Genomic DNA, 25,501 nt, shown 5'->3' on the forward strand with positions numbered 1-25,501 from the left:
CTTATAGCTTCAAATATATAATGCCCACCCGTTTGTACAAATAACCAATGAAAAGAGCATATTTTAAAGTTTTGTTTCTGTCATTGCAGGTTTCATTGTGATGCACCAGGCGGCAGGGTGATAACAGTTTGCAAAATGGCGACTAATTAACAGAAAGCATTTTGTGTGTTGCAATGTGAGAAGACTGATTCCGTCACTACCGTGCAGCGTGCGTTTCGAAGACAGTACAGCATACAGCCACCAACCCACCAAAGCATTCTGGGGTGGTATCGACAGTTCAAGGACACAGGTTGCCTCTATAAAGGAAAAAGCTCCGGACAACCAGGTGTTGCAGTTGAAACAGTGAAGTGTGTCCGAGTGGCATTTCTTTGTTGCCCAAAGAATTCTACACGTCGTGCAAGTCGCGAACTGGGCATTCCTCAGCCAACTTTGTGGAAGATTCTGCGCAAGCGATTACATCAGAAACCATATCGCATACAGCTGCTGCAATGTTTACAAGCACGCGACCGCACCATCAGACGTAACTTTTGTGAACTTTTCCAGGAAGCAATGGAAGATGACGAATTTAACCCCCGACTCGTGTTCAGTAATGAGGCAACGTTCCACGTAAACTGTCACGTGAATCATCACAACCTCTGCATATGGGGCACGGCAAATCTCCATGTTACAGAGGATATTGAAAGGTACGGACCCTACTTTTTCCCTGGGAAAGCTGTGACGGGTACAATGTACCTACACATGTTGCAAGACTGGTTGTTTCCTCAACTGATATCCCCAACTTCATATTCCAACAAGACCTAGCTCCGCCTCATTGGCATAGAGAAGTGCGTCGCCATCTCAACGAGGAACTTCCAAACCGGTAGATTGGGCGCTGCTCTCAGGATGATTTGGCACTCTGCAGGTGGCCTCCAAGGTCTCCTGACCTTACAGTTTGTGATTTTTTTCTTTGGGGATACGTGAAAGACAATGTTTACGTACCACCTTCACCGACAACATTGTCTGAACTCCAGGATCGCATCACTGCTGCGATGGTGAACATTGACAGGGACATGCTCGAACATGTATGGGTCGAACTTTACTACCGCATAGATGTTTGCGTGTAACACGAGGAGAGCACACAGAACATTTGTAATGATGTGTAAGAAACTTGAAAATGTGCTTTTTCATACAATGTATCATTCACTATTTTTTATGTAATACTTTGTGCAATACATTCATCCAAAACCCGATGAATCATTTGTAATCACCCTGTATTTACATTAAGAGGCCAACATAACAGTTTTATGCCGGCCTCGGTAGCCGAGCGTGTTGGGTGGTCGGCTCAACTCGCTTTGATCCGGAGGTCTTGGGTTCGAGTCCCGGCGAGGGGCATGGGTGTGTTTTAATGTCCGCAACAGACTTGTAAAGAAGGGACATGTGATGGGTGCAAAGAACCTTAGTGATGACGTACCCATAAAAATAACGAATATTTACAATATTTAACAGTTTTATTTAATTATTTCCATAAATGCTAACACAAATCGCAGGCAAATAGTTTTACTTTTTTGTTCTTGCTACAATATTTTACTTTTTAAATTTAATTTTGCAATAATAAATAAACACATAGCATGCCGTGCTTTAGCAATAATGCCTTTGATCATAGCCGTTCCAGCTTTCACAATACAGACTTTTCATAAGCTTTCCTTGCGTACTTTACTGCAAGCCAGTGTTAAATAAACTCAAATACTTTAGAATTATTTGGACTAGAGGAAGAGATTTCGAGGATAACTAAATATCGTACATATCAATATTGCCTGAAAGTAGGGTTTTTGACCTCAAATTGTTCAGAATTCACTAAACAACTTACTGGTATAATTGTCATATCACCTCGTTATTTTGAAACTCTTTTTAGTAAAAATGTTAACAATACTCATAGTATATAGTAATAAGTCATGTGTTTTTCTGTCTCCGTTCATAGCGCCCCCAAAGTTGATGGTTTAGCAGTCTCAGCCCCCAAATTTGATGGTCTAGAAAATTTCAAATGTGTATTTAAAGTTCAGTTCATGTGGCACAATTCAGAGTAAACTCTACAAGAGAAGCAAAATAATACATTAGATCCTCTTAAGCAAAATTATTTGGGGGGCCCTGCCCCCACAACATTGACATTGGGGGGGCTCGAGCCCCCCCCCCCCAAAGCCCCATGGAGTCTGCACCTATGAACACAAACAATGTGAATGAGCCTTGTACAGAGTCATTCCATGTTAATTCAAAAAGGTCCTCTACCATACATTTTTTTTTATTAATTTGAAATTTGGGATACTGAAAGGGCCATTTGAAGTTGAAACTTATGCAAAGTTGCAGATTCATAACTTTTGTAATTCCGAAATTAGAAGGGTGCAGAATGTGATTGACAATTTTTTTTTCGCCATCTTGTTAATTAAAGTGCAGTATTTCGGCAATCAAGGCACCTATAGGGGTGATTCAGACACTGCTGGAAAGCTCTTTCACATGAAATGCATGGCTATGTTAGGGGGAGGAATTTGTGAAAGTGGTGTAATCAAAAATTGAACCCATCTAGCTCACCTTGTCCTCACGTGCAACAACTTCACCTTCGAGGACAAGCACTATCTCCAAATCCGGGGCACAGCTATTTGTACCAGAATGGCCCCATCCTATGCCAACCTGTTCATGGGCAAAGTTGAAAAAGAGTTCCTGAAGACCCAATCTCTCAAACCTCTCCTCTGGCTCCGTTTCATCGATGACATCTTCATGCTTTGGACGCATGGAGAACCTTCTCTGACCACCTTCCTAGACAAACTTAACCACTTCAGCTCCATCAATTTCACCTGGACTCACTCGACCAACCAAATCACCTTCCTGGATGTGGATGTGCACATGAAGGAAGGACATTTGGAAACCTCCATCCACATCAAACCTACCAACCATATGCAATACCTACACTTCTCCAGCTCCCATCCATTCCACACCAAGCAAGCCATCCCATTCTCCCTGGCCCTCAGAGGTCAATGCCTCAACACCTCAGCCACTCCCCCCGACAGAACTATAACCTCCGCTTACACCAAGCCTTGGCCAACCGTGGATATCCTTCCACCCTGGTCACCAAACAAATATCCCGAGCTGCTTTATACTCTCCCACCAAGAAACCTGCCACCAATCCCCCGGCACTTGTCACCCAATATCACCCCCACCTCAACAAAATCAGACACACTCTACATTCCCTTCTTCCCATCCTGTACAGTGATCCTGAGACCAGAAATATCTTCCCCGACAAGCCCAGAGTCGTCTTCAAACGCCCTCCCAATCTACAAAACATCCTGGTCCACCACAATCAACTCGCACCTGCCCAAGGTGCAAAACCTGCCCCATATTTGTCACTTTCCGCACCCTCCAGATCCACACTGCCATCGGCAAATTCACCCTCTACCCCAAAGGAACCTGCAACAGCTCTAACCTAATTTATATCCTCATGTGCAACATCTGTGCGAGCTTCTACCGGGGGGAAACATCCACAGCCCTGAACCTCAACATCAACAACCACCGCTCCTCTACCCAAAACCTGGACTTTGCTGTTGCCATTCACACCAATCACCACAATATTCCTTTTAATGACTACTTCCAGGTAGCAATCGTCCACTCCTTGCCCCAATCCACCAACACCTCAATACGTAGAAGATGGGAGAGGGCCTACATATTGACCATGAATGCAACCACACTTCCAGGCCTGAACAAGGCCACCCAGTAACGCCCCTCATCCCCTATTCTCACCCTCGCCACCACCTTTTCCCAACCAACCCCCTCCCCTCACCACTCACAGTTTTCGACAAGCCAGGCGAAAGAACCATCTATATATATATATATATATATACACAAATAATGAAGGAGACAGTAAACACTTACCACACGAATAGAAATAATTCAATATTCGCGATTTGAGTCGCATTTTCAAGAAGGTAGATAAAAGGTCAACGACACTTTGAGTAGAGGCACAGAATACTGACCGTAGCGTCTCTACGGTCAGTGTTGCCAGAAACAGTTGAAAGGAAACACGAAATACTTTAGCCAGTGTTTACTGTAAGGTGGGTGGGTAGTTTCGGGGAGGATAGGAAAGAGTTACTGGTTGGCTAGGTTGAGTCCGGGGGGTATAGTGGCGTGCATGCCTGCTATATAGGCCCTTTCCCATCGCCTGCGGAAAGATGTGTCAGAGCGGGGGGGTAAAAGGTGGATGATGGCAACACGGAAGCAGTTATTGAAGGTGGTGTTATGGCATATATATATATATATATATATATATATATTACATTTTTTTTATACTGTCAACACTTTTTTTTCTTCGGGACCTGGCAACACTGCAGGTCAAGCTTATAGCAATTCTATGTTGCTCAAAGTTGAGAATACTTTCCTTCGGAAAGTTGGGAACCAAGTTTCTTTCTGTGTGGGCTCTTCTCTCCCCAGCCAGGGAGGGACCAGGACGAAGGAATGCGAGAAGTGACAAATGAGCCAGCCCTGTATCCCTTCGACTGGACACGGTCCATTGTCGCCGAACTAATTTATGTAACATGTGGCAGAAACTGTAGGATCCAGAGAATGACCAGGAGATGCTGTTCTCACGGTTTGGTAAAAACAACGCCGAACGATTTCATTGCGCCAGGGGGACACGTGATCCACCAAAAGCCATAGTTTTTGGGAAATAGTTTGGAAGAGAGGACAGTGTGTGACGAGACTTGATATACAGAGTACCTGCCAAGATGTGTGACGGGACTTGGAATAGAGAGTGCACCAGTAACTTACACGGTAGTGTGTGTGCATAAGAGTTCGAACCCGGGACAGTATTGTGCTATAAGTATACAGTCGTGTGTGGCGATAAGTGCCAATCATGTGTAACAAGTGTATCCTTTTGTTTGTGTAAGTATGTTAGGTTTATGTCTTTATTAATTAAATATGTTAAAATCTATATTTGTTTTCCTTATCCGCAAGATTAAGGAGTTAAGTATCTGATCATTGCTAACTGCAATGGGTAAACAAGACCAGGTAATGTTAGGTCGAGCTCTTGGCTCATAAATTCCCCTAGCTTCCCTGGCCGAATCCTGGAACGGACCGTTACTAACCCACCAAATCTGTTGTAAGCTTACTCTTCCATCTTGTCACTTAGTTCTACAACGTCTCTCTACTCCTGAAGATGTGACATACCATCACGAAAATTTGAATTTTTTCTTTGTCGGGTGAGTGTTTTCTCTCTCCTCTGTCACTTTTTATTTAGCCTTCCTTTTATCATATATATATATATATATATATATATATATATATATATATTATGCCATTTAAACACAATCACACTATAGCTGTGCAACAATTGAAAATGGGATACAGTTTTATGTCAGATTTAGGATCGGATAGGGTAGGTAGGGTAAAGCATGATGATATATTTTGATAGATAAATTCCTGTAATTCAGAAGTAAAAGTCTAACAGAAATGAAAATTAAATGTTAAGACAATATTGTTTGAATGAATGTATATGAAGCTGATATTTACATTCCCAGTTCTTATAAATACAGGGTAATTCACAAGTTTGGTTCCATAGGCAAACTAACTGTTATTAGTGCACATAACAAAAAATGGAAAGAGGGGAAAGTTGGAAATATGCGAGTGCTTGAATTTTCAACATAGCATGGTGTTGTACACTGGCACAATGGTAGCCAAAAATGTCATGTTGCCAAATGATTCACCTGAAATACTGCACATATACTACAGTATTGGGTAAATTAGGTATTGATGAAAATACTGTATTTACAGTCAAAGTAAGAAGTGAAAAACATAAATGCATGACACATGCAGTTTCCCCCCATCCCTCCAGACCACTAGAAAAGGATAAATGTACACATTGTGCTTTTTTCTGGTTACGTTATATTTGTAGGGGTATCCACATACTTATTCTGTTCGCAATAAAGCTGAGTTAAAAGAAAAAAGTTAAAATACAGACCACTTTTCTGGATCTAAATTTTTTCAAAATATTGGTTGAAAAATATCAATTTTAAAAATAGTCAAAATAGGACCCATTTTTTGGACTCAAAAATTAAATTATGGATTTAAAATAGTGGTCCCTATGTCCCTATTTTAACATTTTTTTCCATTTTTGACAGAAATTTCAACTCACTTTTCTTTGAACACCTTAAGCAAACCCTGAATATTATAATATTGACCTAAAATTTCAAAATGTTTTTAGAATAAAATGAACTGAATTACTAGCATAACAATGGTGGCCGCGGTGGCTCAGTCGGTAACGCATCTGACTACCATGCTCAAGGTCCCGGGTTCGATCCCCGGCCGGTTCAAATCCAGGAACTTTTCTAACGGTTGGAAGCGGCCCCGGCACCCACCCAGCGTCGAATAACATGGGTACCTGGGGGAAACCCTGGGGGGTAAAGGCAGTCAGGGGCGTGGTGCTGATCACATCACCCCTACTCACGACCGGATCAAGAAAGTGTGGGGCGTTACCCCCACACCCCCTATACGCCTTCATGGCGTGGTGCTATGCACAGGGGAACACTTTACCTTTTACCTTTACAATGAATTTTTACCATGTTATCATGGGCCACCCTGACATATGAACAACAAAAATGACTTACCATCCTTTATGTCTGGTATGTTGCAACGTGAAAAATCCCAGGCTTGTATCCTGTGTGTAAGTGAGACAGATGTATCAGCAATAACAACTGAATCTTGAATAAACGATCCTGAAAACAAAACAGATTTCTTATATACACACTACAATGGGCTTGTATGAAAATAACAGTGCTATCGGTTGATTTTATTTACCCACACCGGATGATCCTTTTCCAATGTTTTAATGCACAATTTGAAATTACCATTGATTTTGTACCGTGATTACTTAACAGGTAGTTTTATTTTCTGATGTAATTTTTGAACGTTTTAATGCAAACCTCTGTTAAATTGATGCTTATAATTGGAATGGAATACTTGCCCATTAATATTAATCAATATTTTGAACAACTTTTGATTGCTAAAATTTTCAAGCATCAGTATCTGTGGAAATCGGCAAGAGCATTGGTATCAGCTCAGGCCTAGTATTAATGAAAATAATACACTGACTAAATTAATAGCATCCATAATATTAATAATAAATAATGTTGACACTTAAAAACATGTTTTGATTGTTTCATTTGTATTGAATGTTAGTGATAGTAACAAGCAATGTGAACTATCAATATACATTATGGAACTTGCAAAATGACTAGAATAATTCCTTCTGGACTACAATTAAATGTTTTGTTTCTGTCACAACTAATTCAATGTGCCATATTAAAATTTATTTCACTTGGGTACCAGAAATCAGTGAAATTCATATTGTCTGTACGTACACCATTTATTACGATTCTAGAACATAAAATCGGGGTTTCACTGTTCATTCTAATGAGCACCTTAAGATGACTTCAACACATTCTCATTCTTCTCCCTTCACATTGTGCACTTCCTAAATTGACTATTATGATATGAATAAGCAAATACAAACTTCTTTACCTTGAACAACAATTTGGCATCATCTACTTCCAATTATTTGGTCTCAATTAGCTGTGCTACTAGCCTTGTATATAGATCAGGGCTGAACCGATACCAATGCTGAGGTATCACTATTGGTCGGAATTTAATTTCTGATACTGGCATTTTGGTCTTTCACGAGGTCCACAAAAATGGCATGTAGAAATTTCACAGAGGCTATTATCCTTGAAATTATACAAAATCTGCAAGTTTCTTCTGAGTTTGCACCAGCTTTGTGTGATAAACTAGATTTTGTAATTACATATTATTTCAATTTTGAGATATAATTCTTGAATAATTTAAAACAAAACCTTTGGTAAATTGGAGTGGAACACTAATACGAGGGGAAGTCAAAAAGTATCTACACTTTTGCCACCACTTTTCTCAGGTTAGCCACACTGTCTTCAGTGCTTGGGTGCTATAAGGTTGTATTTTTGTGGTCATGTGGCCGAGGTTTGATCTTAATCGCTCAATTTTTCTTTCTTTTGTTACAGATTAAACATGGCCGCTCCACTGGCAGTGTACACCAAGGAAGAACAGCGATCAGTGATCCGATAGCTCGGGTCTGAAGGTGTGTCAGGGACTGAAATTCATCGCAGGCTTTCAGTACATCTGATGATGTCAGAATGATCTCTTTGGATGATGGGTGACCATCAGTTCACAGAATCTCAAGCTTGTTGAATCTTTCCATCAGTGGTGGAGGTTGATGGGCATTCTACTCCCGCTTCATGTTTAACGCTTGACCAGCAATTTTTAAACCTCTCGATCAACTTATACACAATTCTACATGGTAATGCGCTCTCCCTGTATTGTACTGAAAGGCTGTGATGAATTTCAACCTCTGACACATCTTCAGACCAGAGAAATCGGATCAATGATCATTGCTCTTCCTTGGTGCACACTGCCAGTGGAGCGACCATGTTTACTCTGTAACAAAAGAAAGAAAAAAATGAAGCAATTATGATCAAACCTTGGCCACATGACCAAAAAAGTACCATCTTTTAGCACACGAGCACTGAAGGCAGTGTGGCCAGCCTGAAGAAAATTATGGCAAAAGTGCATATAATTTTGACTTACCCTCGTGTTAATCAATATTTTGAACAACTTTTAATGATTACAATTTTCAAGCATCAGTATCTGAATCAGTGGAAATTGCTACAAGCACACATTGGTTTATTATTGAGCAGCCATAATATAGATATCAAATTGGGCATTTTATCAGTAATGCAGAATATGAATCTTGTACAGCAAATGGCAAATACAGAGTGTTCCGTTCAAATCTCCCTAATGTCAATTAATTACTGCGAACGAAGTACGTTGAATTGTGAAATAACTGCAACACCAAATGAAAGGCCAGATCTTCAAGTTTTGTTTTCATGACTTGAAGTTGTCCGTTTGCTCACTACGCAGTGCCACGGTCGCGTAAATAGAAATGGCGACTGTTCAACAATGCACACAGGCAGTGGTGTGGTATGTTGAGACAAAATCTGTGATTGCAACGCAACAAAATTTCAGACGAGTGTACGGAGGAGTTGCACCTGATGCTAAATCAATTAGGCTGTGGTTTAGTAAGTTTCTAACAACCGGCAGTGTCCTAAAACAATCTGGTGGAGCTCGCCGTCGTGTGTCGGAGGAAAAGGTGGAAGAAATTCGAGCGGGGTTTCCATACAAAATTCTTTCCGACGCGGCTTATCATCTGGCTTCAATTGTTGCACAATCTGCACTTTATACGGATACAACCGAAGCCGCTTGTGCAGAACTCGATGCATTGTTGTTGGAGGCACATTGATTTGCCTACATGCCTGGCGGATGGATTTACTCGGGTTTCTCTAAATCCCCGCTCGAATTTCATCCACCTTTTCCTCCAGTACACGACAGCGAGCTCCACCAGATTGTTTTAGGACACTGCCGGTTGTTAGAAACTTACTAAACCACAGACTAATTGATTTAGCATCAGGTGCAACTTCTCCGTACACTTGTCTGAAATTTCGTTGCGTTGCAATCACAGATTTTGTCTCAGCATACCACACCACTGCCAGCACGCATTGTTCAACAGTCGCCATTTCTATTTATGAGACCGTGGCGCTGCGTAGAGAGCAAACGGACAACTTCAAGTCATGAAAACAAAACTTGAAGATCTGGCCTTTCATATGGTGTTACAGTTATTTCACAATTCATCATACTTCGTTCACAGTAATATTGAAATTAGGGAGATTTGAATGGAACACCCGGTATAATAATGGGCAAATTGTCCATTGGTATTTTCATTCATTTTATTATACGCATATCCTATGCTGTTTTAAGGAATGGAAATCTATTGACGCAAAGCAGATGTCCTTTGCTTCTTAGCATTTTTATTTCATTGCGAAAAACAAATTGAATGAAAATGGTGATGGTCAATTTGCTTGCTTTTGCTGTTGGGTGTCCGTGCCAGGTGGGTAATGCATTGTACAATGATTCTTTTCTGTTGAGAATATTTTCAGGGTTTGATGTTTTCAGATTTCAACCTTGCTAATTTAATATACCTTGAGAATTAACCGCATGTGGGGGATTAATGGGGGGAGGAGAATCCTCTCTGGTGGAAATTCAAAAATTAAAATACACCTTCGTGCACTTTATGCTGGTCAATGGATCGATCCACTGAGTGGCATGTTTGTGGAGTAATTGTGAAGCCACTCACACTCCACAAAATGTAAATAGGGAATATGAATAATGCCAAACAAAAAGGTAGATTGAATAAAATGTGTAGCAAGTGTGGAGTTATGAGATTCACGTATGCAATAACTAAGAATAATTATAATGGAGCGAAGCATGTTCCAATAAATTCAACACTAACACTAGAGGTATGAGCTTATTACCTCTGAGAATGTTGTCAACTGTTTCCTGAATATGTGGATCTTCGTAGTCGTCACTGAATGGATTCGGACCAACATATCGAGGGTGAAGGAAACGGGTCCGCAGACTATGTTGAGGAGCACTTCGCCACATATCGCTCCCAGAGCGTTGCTGCTGTGAAAACGGAGCTCTGCCGAGAGGACTCAGGTTGAAAACATGAGGAGGAGACTGCGGTCTTGATCGACTTGGGTTGGGTTGGTTCAGGAGTGAGGTGTCAGGTATAGTAACGTCATTCACTTGAACTAAAGGAACAGTAAAATTTTCTTGTCTGTGGCTAGTTTCACTTCCACTTTCATTGGAATGGGGTGAGTTAGGATCCGGCTGATAATGCACAGTCGCAAGAAGTCTGTTCTCGGATTGCGGCGACGAGCCTGCATCATTACTGGCATTCAGAATTCTTTCACGTCTCCGCAATAATGCTTCTCTTATGGATGAGTATATGACTTCCGGTCTCCTGTACACTCCTAATCTCATGATTGGTACTCTTCGGTACAGAGGTCGATTGGTTCGAGCTGCCTGGTGACTACTCCTAGATGGTGGCCTGCCTCTGCTATTACTCAAGCCGTAGAACCTGAATCTTTGCCTCTGTAACTCTGGATCTGCTTCAACTCTGTATTCTAAACCTGGAGCAGCTTCGGCACTCGAAGGCGAAGCAGTCCACAAATTGTTCTGGTGCTGTGAGGTTGCATTTTGGGCTAAGCGTTCCTCGGAAGGCTGCTGCCTTCTTTCTTCATTACTTTGATCTCCTCGATCGGGCATAGTACCTGTAATACGATAATATCTCCTCCTAAATTCTTCTATATCTCTGGATGTCCTTGTTCTTTGGCTGCCACATCCTTGACTGTTGGTTCCGCGAGCGCCTTCAGGTGCAGCAGCTGCATTAACCGAAGATTGTGATGAAGCGCTTCTATCAAATGGGTTTAGCAAACCATTGGCATCAAGTCTTCGTGCCCCCCATCGAATTGAACTTGACTGCTGATCTCTGTTCCTCAATTCTCTTTGGCTTCCATCCACTGGAACAGGACTTCTAAGGCGGTGAACCCACTGCTGCTCCAGTTCACGTCTGAAAACAAAATGCAAGAATGACTACGACTATCAGTTAAATTGATGCAAAGAAAAAGTATGCCTTTTTGTTAGATATACAGAGTTATTCAAAATTATCAACTCTATAAACATTTATACTAACACAGTAGGTATCTTGATTTGATTTTGTTTATTTAGTGTCGCTTTTCTGCCAATTTTGATTATCATGACAATGAGAATGAGTGATGATATAATGAAGGTGATGAAGGGACACTCACAAAGAATACTCATGCCCAGGTTGGGATTCAAACCCGTGAACAGGAAGTATCAAATGAAAAATTACAGATCAAATCGGGATACTTACAATGACAATTACAAGTTCTTAGCATGAGTTCCATTGGGTACCCTACACACATCAAGACGATTGTCTGAGTTTTTGTTTTTTCTAAGTCCACTTTATGCACAGATATGAGAGGTGTTCCACATTGATTTACACTTTCGAAATTCCCATTATCCATGGTCTGCCATTTGGCTTGTCATATTGGTCGTTGATAGGTAGTACATAGGTCTGCTTCCAGGTGTCAGTACAGGACAGAGGGGTGTAATACATGTGAACCACAGCACACTTCGCCAACAATACGTGCACGGACAGCATGGAGAGCGATCAGCAGGGACAGCACTGGACGACGTGGTTTCTGTGGAAGGAGAATGTAACCACAGCAGAGATTCACAGGTGATTGGTAGAAGTGTGTGGAGAGCATGCACCGTCACAAAAAACAGCGTACAACTGGAGAACCAGTTCCACAAGGAAAGTGACAGTGATGCCAGTCACCATCTTGCAAGTGGAGAGGCTTATTAGGAAACACAGGTGTATAACGTTCTCAGAAATGGAGGCGGCCACGAAACTCGCCAGTCACCCTGCATCACATTGAACACCCTTAAACTGTGGAAGGTGTCTGTCTGCCAGGTGGGTTCCCAAAGCTCTGAATGCAGCACAGAGGCAACAGTGAGGACATGAGTCGCGATCTCCTGCAACGACACAACCAGGATCCAGAAGGCTTCATGTCCATACTTGTGACCAGTGACAAGACTTGGCTCCATTACCATGAACCAGAGACCAAAGCCCAATCCATGCAGTGTAAGCATAAACTGAGCCCCCCACCGAAGAAATTCTGGACAGCACCCTCAGCAGGAAAACATCCGGCTACGGTGTTTTGGAACAAGGATGGCATCCTCCTGATTGACTGGCGGGAACCAGGGACCACCATGAACAGCACGGCATATGTAAACACCCTTCGGCTCTTACGTCCTGCAGCACGACAATGCACGACCTCACACGAGTCTGGAGATCACTACCACCATTGTTGCTATGGTGTTGCAGATGCTACCACACCCACCGTATTCTCCCAACTTGGCCCCTTTTCATTACCACCTATTCAGTGCTTTAAAGAAACCTCTGTGTGGACATCATTTCGCAGACATCGAGAACCTACAAGCAGTTGTCCAGATGTGGGTGCACACCACTGAATCTTTGCCTCTGTAACTCCGTATTCTAAACCTGGAGCAGCTTCGGCACTCAAAGGCGAAGCAGTCTACAAATTGTTCTGGTGCTGTGAGGGTGCATTTTGGGCTAAGCGTTCCTCGGAAGGCTGCTGCCTTCTTTCTTCATTACTTGCACCACTGGAGCAAGTGTATAGAGCTGAATGGAGACTACATTGAGAAGATGGACATATCTACCAAGGTGTAACTATTCTGTGAGAGTGCAAAAAAAAAATAAAGTGTAAATCACTATGGAACGCCTGGTCATAGAATAATTGGGACAGGATGTACAGCTTATCAAACTTATCATGGTTATCAAACCTGGGATTCCTTGATTATAAGGAGATGGCATCGAGAGCCTATCATTGCCTGATTGACTTGTGTTACAGCTTTAGTTTTGCATCCTCATAAGTCCTCTAAGGTGGCAGGAAAGGATGGAAGAAAATGTTAAGTCTTTCTCCAAAGCTCAAAGGAAGAAATCCATTTATGTAAGATCAGGCAATTTTCCAGGGGGGTCCATGGTTATAAAGAAGCTTTAATTACTTTTACACACTGCTGTAGAGTTCTTTTCAATAACCCTGTATATAAACCGAAACCTTTTAGGCATGTTATTTTACATCTAAATTTAAGTCTTGATGCACAGAAACGACAATTGACATAACATGTATTCCTGAAAGAACACATTTATTCTTACACAGAAATGACAGAAAAATATACATACATATAATAAGAGTACACTGTGTGTGTATATAACCAGGTGATGTTACCATGTGTTGTCTTAGAAAGTAAATTACTTATTTAGACAGTGACAGTATATGAATTAGTATTGTATAGTGAAATGTCTAAATAAGGAATTTCTGTTGTTTTTTTATGTAAAAATTATTACCGTTACTTACATTATTTAAAGAGTTGAATGAATTATTCAGGATATTCATGAATGTTTTAGCTATTTAATATCAGACGGGTAAATTTTATATCAGTACTGGAAACAATTCATATTGGTCTATTCATACTAATTTTAATACAAATTATTTGTATCTGTTGTAATTAGTAATATAATTCAGCAATTGACAATTTTTGTGAGTACTTAGAAAATTTAATAGCACTGCAATCTTACCATACTAGTTTGGACTAAAATAATACTATAATTTCTGTTCCTGAAGTAATTGTAATGTACCAACCCAGATTCATATACAGGGTGATTCTAAAGGTATAGTACAAACGAAAACCACAGATACCTCCCATGAAATAGAGACGAAAGTTCCCCTTCCACTTTGCCAAGAGATGCCTCCGTGAGGAGCTAGACAACGCCGAAAACGTGTGAAAATGAACTTCACACCTCTGTACAGCCAGTACCAGTGAAGATAGATAGGTGGAACAAACGAAGTCAAAAGGAACACCAAAGTCGCCCATCTGAAAAGCACTAGGCGGCAGCTGCACAACGCATGTGGTTCCACAAAGGAAATAGGAGTGTCCCGCAAGACAAGTGAAGGGAAAGGGTAGCGATCGACAACGGTAGGGAGAAAAGAAGCTATGAAGCATGAAGTAACAATTGCACAGCGGGAAACAAACACCATGACTGAAGCAGTGCAGTCGAGAAAAGTAGTGCGGGGTTGCAGAACCACGGGAGGACGACGTAGGATGTAAAAACACACCGAGAATGCAAGCAAAGTGGTCCGTGACACTCGACAGGCAACAGACGCGTACATGGTTCGGGGCAGAAATGGCGGTGCAGTGCAAGGGGAGTCCCCAAAACACAGTGGGGAGACACCGCAGCAAGAACAAAGCACGGTGCAACAAAAGAGAAAGAGGACCGGACGGGGAATGGTACCTGCAAAGGAGACAACAAATGCGGGACGAGGGATTCCCCGTAGCAGCACCGAGGGGATGTCACACAGAGGCCGTGCGCCAGCAGGACAAGCACAGCAACTACGGGCACAGGAGGTTATTGCTAATGAAAGGTGCACGTACAGATAGGACCACGTACCCCGTACTGACGTAACAAAAGTTGTGATGGGGCCCAATCAGCCTCTTAGAAATGAAGCCGGAGGCACATCGCTGGGTGGGAGCGGGGGAAAGGCTGCTGGAGTGTCGTACGGACCCCACCACTCCGTACGGTGGACAACTTTAATGGACGAGGTCGGAATGTTTCCATCCCGATCACCAGGTCCACCGTTCCCAGACCTGACGCGGCTGCTTGCTTCCAAGCGCAACCCCAGCCGAACAACTCGAGTCCCTCCTCGGCCGCAGACTTCCGCTCCGAAACCAAGCGTGGCCTCACACTGCCGCGTGGGTGTGAGACCGGGCCGAGCAAGGCTGGACAGATAAACTGCGTGGGACAATCGTGTAATGAAGCTACGTGGGGGTATGCACGTCTGTTCAACTGCTGGGTTACCCCACATTGGTGTACACAAACACCACACGATCGTACGTAGTGCTCCCCGTCGGCTTGAGCAAGACGAAGTACGTGTTGTGGGTAAATGGGGCAAGAATGAAGGACGCTACATGTGTTCCACGATGACAAGGCCCCAGAGTACATGGCCCCACCTGACGGCAGTGGTCAGGTAGTGAAGAGCACAGGCACGGGTGGCTCAGGAACGTCAGCTGATTGTACCACAGCGCCGTGCGGACGTGTGGGCTGATTGGAAGTGCAGCGTCAGGTAGCGTGTCAGTGAAAGAGCCGGTGCGGTGGTGGTGTGCTTGACGTACGACAATTGAGTACGTTGTTTCGAAGCCGTTGTGACCAGTGTGTGTGTGTGTGTGTGTGTGTGTGTGTGTGTGCCACCTGTGCACTGCAGTACAGTATTCCATAATTGGCACTATCCTCACCGTACCATGGAACGCTACACATTTGTAGAACTGAGGGACATGCATTTTGTCTACGGCCTTGCAGATGGCAATGGCCGAGCAGCTGCACGCCTTTATCGCGGACGGTATCCGGAGAGGCGACAACCCGACAGCAGGTTGTTTTAGAACGTGCACCATACCCTTGGTGAATCGGGTGTGTTATGTGCAGCCCATCATGTCGGTCACTCAAGACATGTGCACACCGAGGTGGTCGAGGAGGACGAACTTGCTCGCGTGGACGACACACCGTCCACTAGCACCCGTAGCATTGCACGTGCAGTGGGAGTCTCACAGTCGACAGTGTGGCGTGTCCTTCATGATGATCTGCTGTATCCCTATCATCCACAGCGAGTCCACGCGTTGCAGGCTGGGGATTACCCACGACGTGTGGAATTCTGTCAACGACTGTTGCAGTTTTGTACCGACGATCCCCGTTTTTTGCGCCATGTGCTTTTCACGGACGAGGCAACATTCACCCGTGAGGGCATCTTCAATTGCCGAAACAGCCATGTGTGGGATTATGAAAATCCACATGCAGCAGTCGAGGTGCACCATCAGACCCAGTTTGCAGTGAATATCTGGGCAGGTATCATCGATGAACAGATTATCGGTCCATACCTGCTGCCACCACGTTTAAATGGCCGCCTCTATCGCACCTTTCTTGCATCAGTCCTTCCAGAGCTGCTAGAAGATGTACCCCTCAACGTGCGACATCATATGTGGTTTCAATTGGATGGAGCGCCTGCACATTTTGATGGCACAGTGGGAACCCTTTTGCACCGTACCTACCCACAGCGCTGGATCGGCAGAGAGGGCCCTGTCCCCTGGCCCGCCCGTTCGCCTGACCTCACACCAATGGATTTCTTCTTGTGGGGCCATGTGAAAACACTCGTCTACGAGACCCCGGTGCCTGACAAGGAAACATTGGTAGCGCGGATCCTTGCAGCATCGGCCGAGGTGTGTACCATGCCAGGGATTTTTGATACGGTTCGCCAGAATTTCCTGCGACGCTGCAATGCCTGCATTGAATGTGGTGGTCGTCAATTTCAGCAACTTTTGTAACAACGTCAGTCCGGGGTACGACTACGTACTACGTACTATTCCTATCTGTAAGTGCACCTTTGCGTGGCAATAAACCTCCTGTGCCCGTAGTTGCTGTGTTTGTCCTGCTGGCGCACGACCTCTGTGTGACATCCCCTCGGTGCTGCTATGGGGAATCCCTCGTCCCGCATTTGTTGTCTCCTTGACAGGTACCATTCCCCGTCCGGTCCTCTTTCTCTTTTGTTGAACCGTGCTTTGTTCTTGCTGCGGTGTCTCCCCACTGTGTTTGGGGACTCCCCACACGCTGCATGTGTTTGTTTCCCGCTGTGCAATTGTTAGTTCATGCTTCATTGCTTCTTTTCTCCCTACCGTTGTCGATCGCTACCCTTTGCCTTCACTTGTCTTGCGGGACACTCCTATTTCCTTTGTGGAACCACATGCGTTGCGCAGCTGCCGCCTAGTGTTTTTCAGATGGGCGACTTTGGTGTTCCTTTTGACTTCGTTAGTTCCGCCTTTCTATCTTCACTGGTACTTACTGTACAGAGGTGTGAAGTTCATTTTCACACGTTTTCGGCGTTGTCTAGCTCCTCACGGAGGCATCTCTTGGCAAAGTGGAAGGGGAACTTTCGTCTCTATTTCATGGGAGGTATCTGTGGTTTTCGTTTGTACTATACCTGTAGAATCACCCTGTATGTGGAATTCCAGGCCTAAACTTATAAACAGTGTTTGAATTAAATAAATTGTAGGTAGGGGGAAAATTTCAGAGAATCATCCTATTTTCACATTTTGAGATTTTTATCTCATAGTTTCTTGCATTTTTTTTGAGGGGGGATGACAAATTTGACAAAATATTTTCTATATGTATATTGACAACCCACAACAATAGTAATAAACTTGATGCGAGTCTTACAAAAAAAAAAGGTTTACACAAAAATTTACTAAATATATTTGCAAATTAACAATAATTAATGTATAATATAGTTCAAACAACTGGCGATTTGTACTGATTTATTAACACATTGAGGTCTCACGATGGGCATAGCCTGCAGTGCACTTAAAGTCAATGTGGAGGAAAGACGGGCATAGCCCATCCTGCGGTATGCAATCGCTTTGCCGATTGAACTACGGGCTATGTTCGTAGTTAGTCTCATGTACGTGTTCCTTCAAGCCTCTTGGTTGAAATTCCGACCTCTAGGTGACTCATGTCCTATTTTTATCTCGCACCTGCAACTATTTGTTGTCAGGTTGATGTACATTGCATTGTTTAGAATGGCGTCGTTAGATCCAGACCGCATAGCGGAAATTCTGCATTCCATTTGTTCATTAGGTCAGTGGTGAATACGTATGTACTTTATAAGAAAGTAAACAGGGAAAATCATAATATGTCTCTGGAAGAGTTCATCATCCAAGTAGGGGAAGCGCTACTCATCAAAGCAGGTGAAGATATTCAAGGTCAAACATCAATGTCAACTATAGCAGATAGGCTAACAGGCTGCCATTTTTTCAAGGGAACTCTCCCCCCCTACAGAGAAAAAAAGTCAAGGCCCTGTAGGTCATGTAAAGTTTGTGGAGACAGGCACAAAAAAGAAACTGGCAAGTGGGCAAGAAAAGACAACATTTTACTGCCCCAGCTGTGACGTTTCTCTCTGCATTCCTGAATGTTTTGAACTTTTTCATACAAAAGCTAATTACCTGTAATTTGTAATTATTTTTTGTTATGTGCACATAAGAAGTATTCTTATGCAAGATTCGAAAGATGTATTGATAGTTTATGTAGTTTTTGCATTGTTAATTATTGAAATTTCCAGATTACGAACTTAAAATATCTCTATATTAACATTTGTTACAATGTTGTACTTTTTCTTTTTTCACAAAACATTGCTGAAAAAAATATTCAAAAATGTCTGAAAATGAAAAGAAAATTTAACAAATTTTTGTTCATTGAAAAGAGGAAGTTTGTAGATTTAAGAAATGTGTGGTAAATAAAAACAAATTAGAAATATTTTTTTCTATGATTTTTTTAAAAATAACCAAAAACTGCAGGCCAGAGGTAAAAATGCTGTATTATGAGGCCAGACCCGAATGTGTTAATGCAAAATAACTTTAAATGACAAATTACACTCCTCAAAAAAAATGTTTGGAATAATGTTATATTAGACAATAGGTGATACGACACAGCCTTGGAATGCAACAACACATGGTATCTGTCTGCTGGACGTTCTCGCCTTTTCGCCGACATATGCCCCCTTGCATATCACCTATTGCCTAACATAATAATATTCCAAACCTGTTGTGCCTAATGTTGGTGTTTTTAACAAATAAAGATCTAGAAGTTGAAACAAACTGTCTAGGGGGTGGGGGATAACTCCCTGCTGAGGGCTGCAGCCCCCAACTTGTTCCCTCAAACCCAGGCCTGACAATATAATTACCATTCAGAATCTTTTAATGAAAGTCAATTTGTCTTTGTACATGTTCTCATGCATACCATCATTATTTTTTTAGAACAGAGCTGGGTGATTAGTAAACACTGCTGAGTCTATAATTATCGCATAATCATGCAAACAAGTAGGAAAAGTTGCTTTGCTGAAACAATACAATGACTAAAAGTCACAAAGTGTACACTGAAACACATTAGAATATTGTGTTTCATTTGCAAAGTCATTGCTGTGATAATTTACATGCTAACTGCAGCAACAGGAGTGAGTCATTGCTTCCTCTTCCTCCACCCCCATTCCAGTCACAGGAATAATGATGTAGTGATTAAATGTCCAATGACATTTATGTATTGCTGTTCCAGGTTTTTAATTGCTGAAATCTCTACATACGTATCTGTGCACTTAGGCAATTGGCATACCTCCCAGTATATCACCACTGACTGGTATCAGAAATTACACTGGAAACAATTCATTTAAACATACAGTTGATATCGGATGATACCAACCCACCAGAATCAGCTCAAGTGTGATTTCTGTTCAATTCCTCAGCTTATTACGTTGGAATTGTTCCAGAAAGATTTTTGGCTGTAGTCACTACAGCAAGTATACCTGGTTGATATCAGCTGAGCAAGCAAAAGATCAGTCAATTCCAAAGCCAACTGCAGGAGGACATACAAGTCTGTAAATAGAAACAATCACATATAAAGTTAACATACTTACATACACAAAACTTATATAGAAACAGTGATACAATCGACATACTAAATACTAAGGGTTAGTATGAGTAAGAACTTACAGGTCTCTCCAATCATATTGTGCGAAATTTTAACAATATATTTAGCTCACACTCCGAGTTACACCGAATCAAGGGGAAAAGTGCCATTATGCACTTCCCACATTAATTAAACATCGACAGTAGACAGAACCATATCTCGATCCCTTTAGTGCAGCTGCTGGCAGACAATGACGCAAATGAGGAAGCAACAACAGTGAAGCTAGAGGTATGCTGCAAAACTAAGAACAACAGAAGTTCACCAAGTAACATTACAAGAATTTCATGAGAGGATGGTGGCAGGAGCCACCAGAATTAATAGATCATAAAAACCAGTTTCACGAATAAGTGAGTATATCATTTCAACATATTAATAATAAATCTGTAAACAGTCTGTAATTGAGAGAATGATTCTGTTAATTTGTGTATGCCAATGACTATAAAGGTATAATTAATGCTAATCTTTTGTTACAGTAATGCCCTTTGAAAAATTTACAATAATAGGCCAAATAAAACATGGAATATCTGATCACGGAACAGGATCCTCTAAATAGAAAAAAGCACCGCCAAATGATGCTTGTATTTCACACACACACACACACACATATATTACATCACTTTTCTGCCTCTTGAGGTTAACTGTGATGATTATGATGAATGCCGATTTGATGAAACCGATAAAGGACCACATGTCAGGCAAGGAATATATAACATCTTCATACCAAGGTGACACAGCAAGCTGCACACGCTGCTTGTTGACTGCAGTTACTCAGACTGAACTGTTTTCTCAATAGCACGTGCAGCTGTTGATAGTGGATGCCTTTATTTACAGATTGGAAGGGAAAAGGGCAAATTCCTATGTCTGTGTAGTCATGATCATGTCACTTGTTACTTTAGTCTGAAATCTCCTTCGGGGTAGTAAATCATAGCATATACATACTGCAATTCATACATTTCTCTCCTTGTTTCAGACAAAAATAGTCTTCTTAGGGGCAATGGTTGCAAAAATTGAAGTTCGTAAGGTCCCACAGTGTATTCTTAATTACAGACTTTGGGCAGCTTTTAATTAGATAGAAACTTACTGTAAATTTGCTCATCCAACACTGCATGTGGAGTTTCGCTTGAGAGTGCATGCTGCTCGAAAAACTGGGTCAAACTGTCCACCATAAGACCCAGAACTTGCCTGTAAGAGAGAACAAAACAATACATTACATGACAAATATGGATATCTCCACTGAAACAATTTATGTAATCAAAAATTATGGTTTGCGATTTTGAAACATGCAAGGAACCTTGTGCAAAGTGTTCGATAAGTATCTGCATTAACAGAGATGAATGATGCCTATATACTAGAAATATTAATAAAAATGCAAAAGTCATAAAGGCATATGGGGGTAATGTGGAGGTGATAAGAGTTAGGCCCATGCTCTGGCTATCTTATTCTCTGGGGCTACCCCTAGGTGTGCATTTATTAAGAGGCTGGGTGAACCTAAGAGAACCAGTCTATGCAGGTACATTGTTGGAAAATTTCTCCACCTGAATCAAACCTAGGTATCCTGTATGGCATTCAGGTACCCTACTAACTGGATCTCTGTGGCTCTCATTTACAAATGTCAATAATGCATGTAAATATTCAGATTCGCATGTCAACCAGAATAGTAAAATCTAGGGATGGGACAGATTCATTGGTACTCTATCGGTATCGGCCGATATAGGCATATCGGTGTATCGGTAAGATTACCGATTATTTTACCGATCCGATATATCGATAAATATCTGATAATTTAGTGCAAAATTCTGCCATTTTGTGGTAATTTTTATGGATAACCTTCATGCCCTACTTTCTAAAAAAGTAAATGTCTAAATATGCAACTTCTCTTACACTGCAGTCACCTTGAAACACACATTTATTAAGGAGGTCAATGAACCTTTCAGCAAAGACCAATTCTCTCATGATAGTTTAAAATAATAATCTCACCTAGCTCGTAGTCTGGTGTTTTCTCGTGTCCATTCCCAATCCCTGTCGTTCGGGTCATCTGACAAGCCACGTGGTGATAGCCCAGTCCTTCGAGATGATCCTTGCTGCACCCAACCATTGTTTAATTCATCCCGTTCTATGGCACTAAAATGGGAGTGAACATTCAGCTTTTCACAATCATAATTATCACCAATAACAATATTTGCAAAATAATCAAAATTACTTTCCTTTTCATTTCTAAAAAAGAAAAAAAATCATGTACATGAAAGTAAACAGTAGTCTCTACCTTTGTTTACAAGGAACCAATGATACAAACTAGTTGAGATATTGGGTCATATGAAAAAAAACTCAGCATCTACTCAACTTTCTGGAGCATATTCAGTTTCGAGTGAACAAAAACGTGAGAATCTGCTCACATTTGGATGTTTATAAACAAAATAATATTTCAAGAAACCAAGCAGATTATAATCATGAAAGGCACACAAATACATTTCACGAAGTCATCAAATACTTTATGAGAAGTTGCCACATTGGAAAGTATGTAAGAGAGAGAGAGAGAGAGAGCGAGAGCGAGAGAGAGAGAGAGAGAGAAAACCTGATTCATATAGAAGTGGAATGTATGTGCATGTCTTGTGCACCGACTTTGCTACTAACCATTCACACAATTTAAGTCTGCTTTATGCTCAGATAGGCTAACCGAGACTGGATCTATAGTTTAATGGCAAATCCAAAACCAGTGCAATGTACTTCCACTAGGAATCGAACCATGGACCCTTTGATTACAATGCAATAACACTAGCCAATACATTGTCAGGGAGGTGAACACCTTCTCTGCGACCAATGGAGCACATATTCATGAGGAGCTAATAACTTTTGTTAATACAACCTCCCGAACAAGATTTTCAGCTCTCATACCGATTTTTACATCCACGAACTTCATCATACTTTCTCCTTTCTCTTGTTTCTCTTGTCCAGAAATTAAATGTTCGGTTGATAATGACATTGCAAGTGAACATTTTAAGACCAAATCATATGAATTGCCACTTCAAGTTCTTGGAGAGTCACATGCTGTCTTTCCTGAAGATGATGTCTAAATAATTAGTGCCAGAAAGATTTCCATATGCAGTAGAATGTAAAAATTTGAAGTGGTCTTAAAATTAAGTCCATATGAAAGAGAAAGAGTGAGAAAAAAAATATCCGTCACAGTAATGAAACAATCAAATTAACTTCGATGGTTTGTAAATTCTACTGTATAAAGTAGAAAATGTAGGCGACTGATTATCATTACTGTTTCACTATCTGAACTCTGCAAAGAAGTTATTATTTTCACTTGTTTCATTTTTTTTTCACAGAGTGAAATCAGTGACTAATTAGAGTTTACAAAACAATACTTTTCGTGAAATAATTCTTGAAGCTTTCCTGGTGGTGAATACTGAAGAGGATTTCTCGGGCAATCAGCCAGGTGATTTCCGGATAGGCTTCCGAGCTTTCGAGAGCTAACATCACTCATCTTTAGGGATTGAATCACTTCAATTTTGGCCTTAAATATCAGCCCATTATCATTAGAGATGGTGAAAAAGGCACAGAACATAAAATAGAGCTTGAAATGTACTGAAAACAATGTTGTTTACCACAGCTTTCTATAATTTTTCTTAGCTGAGTTATCATAATTATCGTAACTCTCTGTAAAGGCCAAAAATACCTGAAGTCATGAAACAAAAAATGGCCATCATTTTTAAACAAAGTCAAGTTTTAGAAAAATAATGCCTGCTTTGAACTACTCCTGCATAGGGGTTAGAAAAACAAAAGTATTGAAAATTTTAAAAATGGTCAAGCAACCAGTGCTGGACTATTCGATATGAACTGACCCATGTGCATTCTGGACAAAAACTCTGGTCTTAGTACAATTTATGTGAACTAAAAGTGGATAAACATCATAGTAATGCTTCTCTCACTTATTCAACAATTCTAACATTATTATATGTACTCATATTAGTGGTAATTTGTGAGTGTTTTAGAGCCATTTGTCAAAAATATAGCTGTATGTCAGTGGAAACATTGGTTCATATACCCAATACTGAAAACTGTGATATTTTTACTATGAAAAATATTATCTTTCTGATTTTTTTAATATTATGTTTGACATGTATTGATTATACTGTGTATCAATCTTCATTTGTGGTAAAACCTGGAACTCCCTATCAAACAATTACCCAAAGTTATTTTCTGTTAGGGCTGTCCTCTTTCTCTTCAACAATACCTAAATCAGTAAAAAACATTGGAAGCAAATCCATGACTATGAAGCAACCTGCCCAGGGTGATTTCACGTGGAATGACCCTGTTACATGTTCCAATTTCTCAGTCCTGATGATTATTTTCAGAATTGGTCAAAGCCACAATGCATTTACATTCTGAACATATAGTACATGTAGTAAAAAAATATGAAAAGCATTGTATTTTTCTTATTTTACATTGTGTTTCTACTACTTGAAGCTAATCATCACAACAATGGTATTGATAGACAATTAGATAAAATTGATGAAGTGACACTTTTCACAAAGACAAGATTCTAACCAAGAATACTTAGTGGTGAGATTATGAGTTCCCAACTGATGTGCTTGGCTACTGAAGTGACTAAATTGTTTGTAAACAGGAATCATTTTTCTATTATCTGTATTTAAAAAAATAGCAAATTTAGAAATGTACATGTCTATACATACATGCGTCTGATTCTTTCTTGAAGAGATATTCTCATCCGAAGGGGCTGACCATAGCTTTCATTATCTGAAATAATAAAAATCATAGGTTTATAAACAAAGTGCAGGTGACAATGAAATTATGTTCTTACTTAGCCAACCTTCTCATGTACCCAGCCATTTTCCATTTTTTTTTTTGACAATTTTACAAATTAAAAGCTCTTGTAAGAAATGTAATGTTCTAATGTTATGAATCTAAATAAAGCTTGTGTGCTTAGTTTTTGTTTTTGTCATATTCTACATTGCTTTTCTGTCACTTTCCCGAATGTTGACTACGAAGATGATTGATGGTTACAGAATCTTGATGAAGGTCACAAATTGATGACTGCAAAACACATTTGCCCATACTTTTAGAAAATTCCAGTGCAATACCTAGTAAAAGACACATGCCCATGCACTGATACATCAACCGTTGCAAATACATCTCTTTTCACTTCTGCAAATTGAACATATTCGTCATTCAGTGTCACCATGTAATTGGCATATCTTTTTCATTGACAATTTCAACAAGTCTCTTAATTCCCCTTTCAGGTCAAGTAACTGCTGTATGGACCACACAATTAGATACATAATTTGTACATTTGAAATTGAAATTATATTTACCCATAAAATAATTCAACCAATTATAATGGAAAAATTAATAACACACTGTTAGATATGC

General features: G+C 40.9%; 1 protein-coding gene across 2 annotated transcripts in view; it reads right to left on the bottom strand.

Moving 5' to 3' along the window:
• LOC145987860 (uncharacterized) overlaps positions 1 to 25,501 on the bottom strand; it is a 116,589-nt gene that overhangs the window by 14,668 nt on the left and 76,420 nt on the right. For both annotated transcript variants that reach the window (XM_083122618.1, XM_083122617.1), the window contains 6 exons: positions 24,805 to 24,868; positions 22,085 to 22,228; positions 21,189 to 21,289; positions 19,944 to 20,013; positions 10,413 to 11,512; positions 6,624 to 6,731 (listed from right to left, as the gene is read on the bottom strand). In XM_083122618.1, coding sequence (XP_082978744.1) covers positions 6,624 to 6,731; positions 10,413 to 11,512; positions 19,944 to 20,013; positions 21,189 to 21,289; positions 22,085 to 22,228; positions 24,805 to 24,868 — 1,587 coding nt within the window. The remainder of the gene's footprint in view (positions 1 to 6,623; positions 6,732 to 10,412; positions 11,513 to 19,943; positions 20,014 to 21,188; positions 21,290 to 22,084; positions 22,229 to 24,804; positions 24,869 to 25,501) is intronic.

This window comes from Lepisma saccharinum, chromosome 5, assembly GCF_977018435.1.
Source record: "Lepisma saccharinum chromosome 5, izLepSacc3.1, whole genome shotgun sequence".
Taxonomy (NCBI): domain Eukaryota; kingdom Metazoa; phylum Arthropoda; class Insecta; order Zygentoma; family Lepismatidae; genus Lepisma; species Lepisma saccharinum.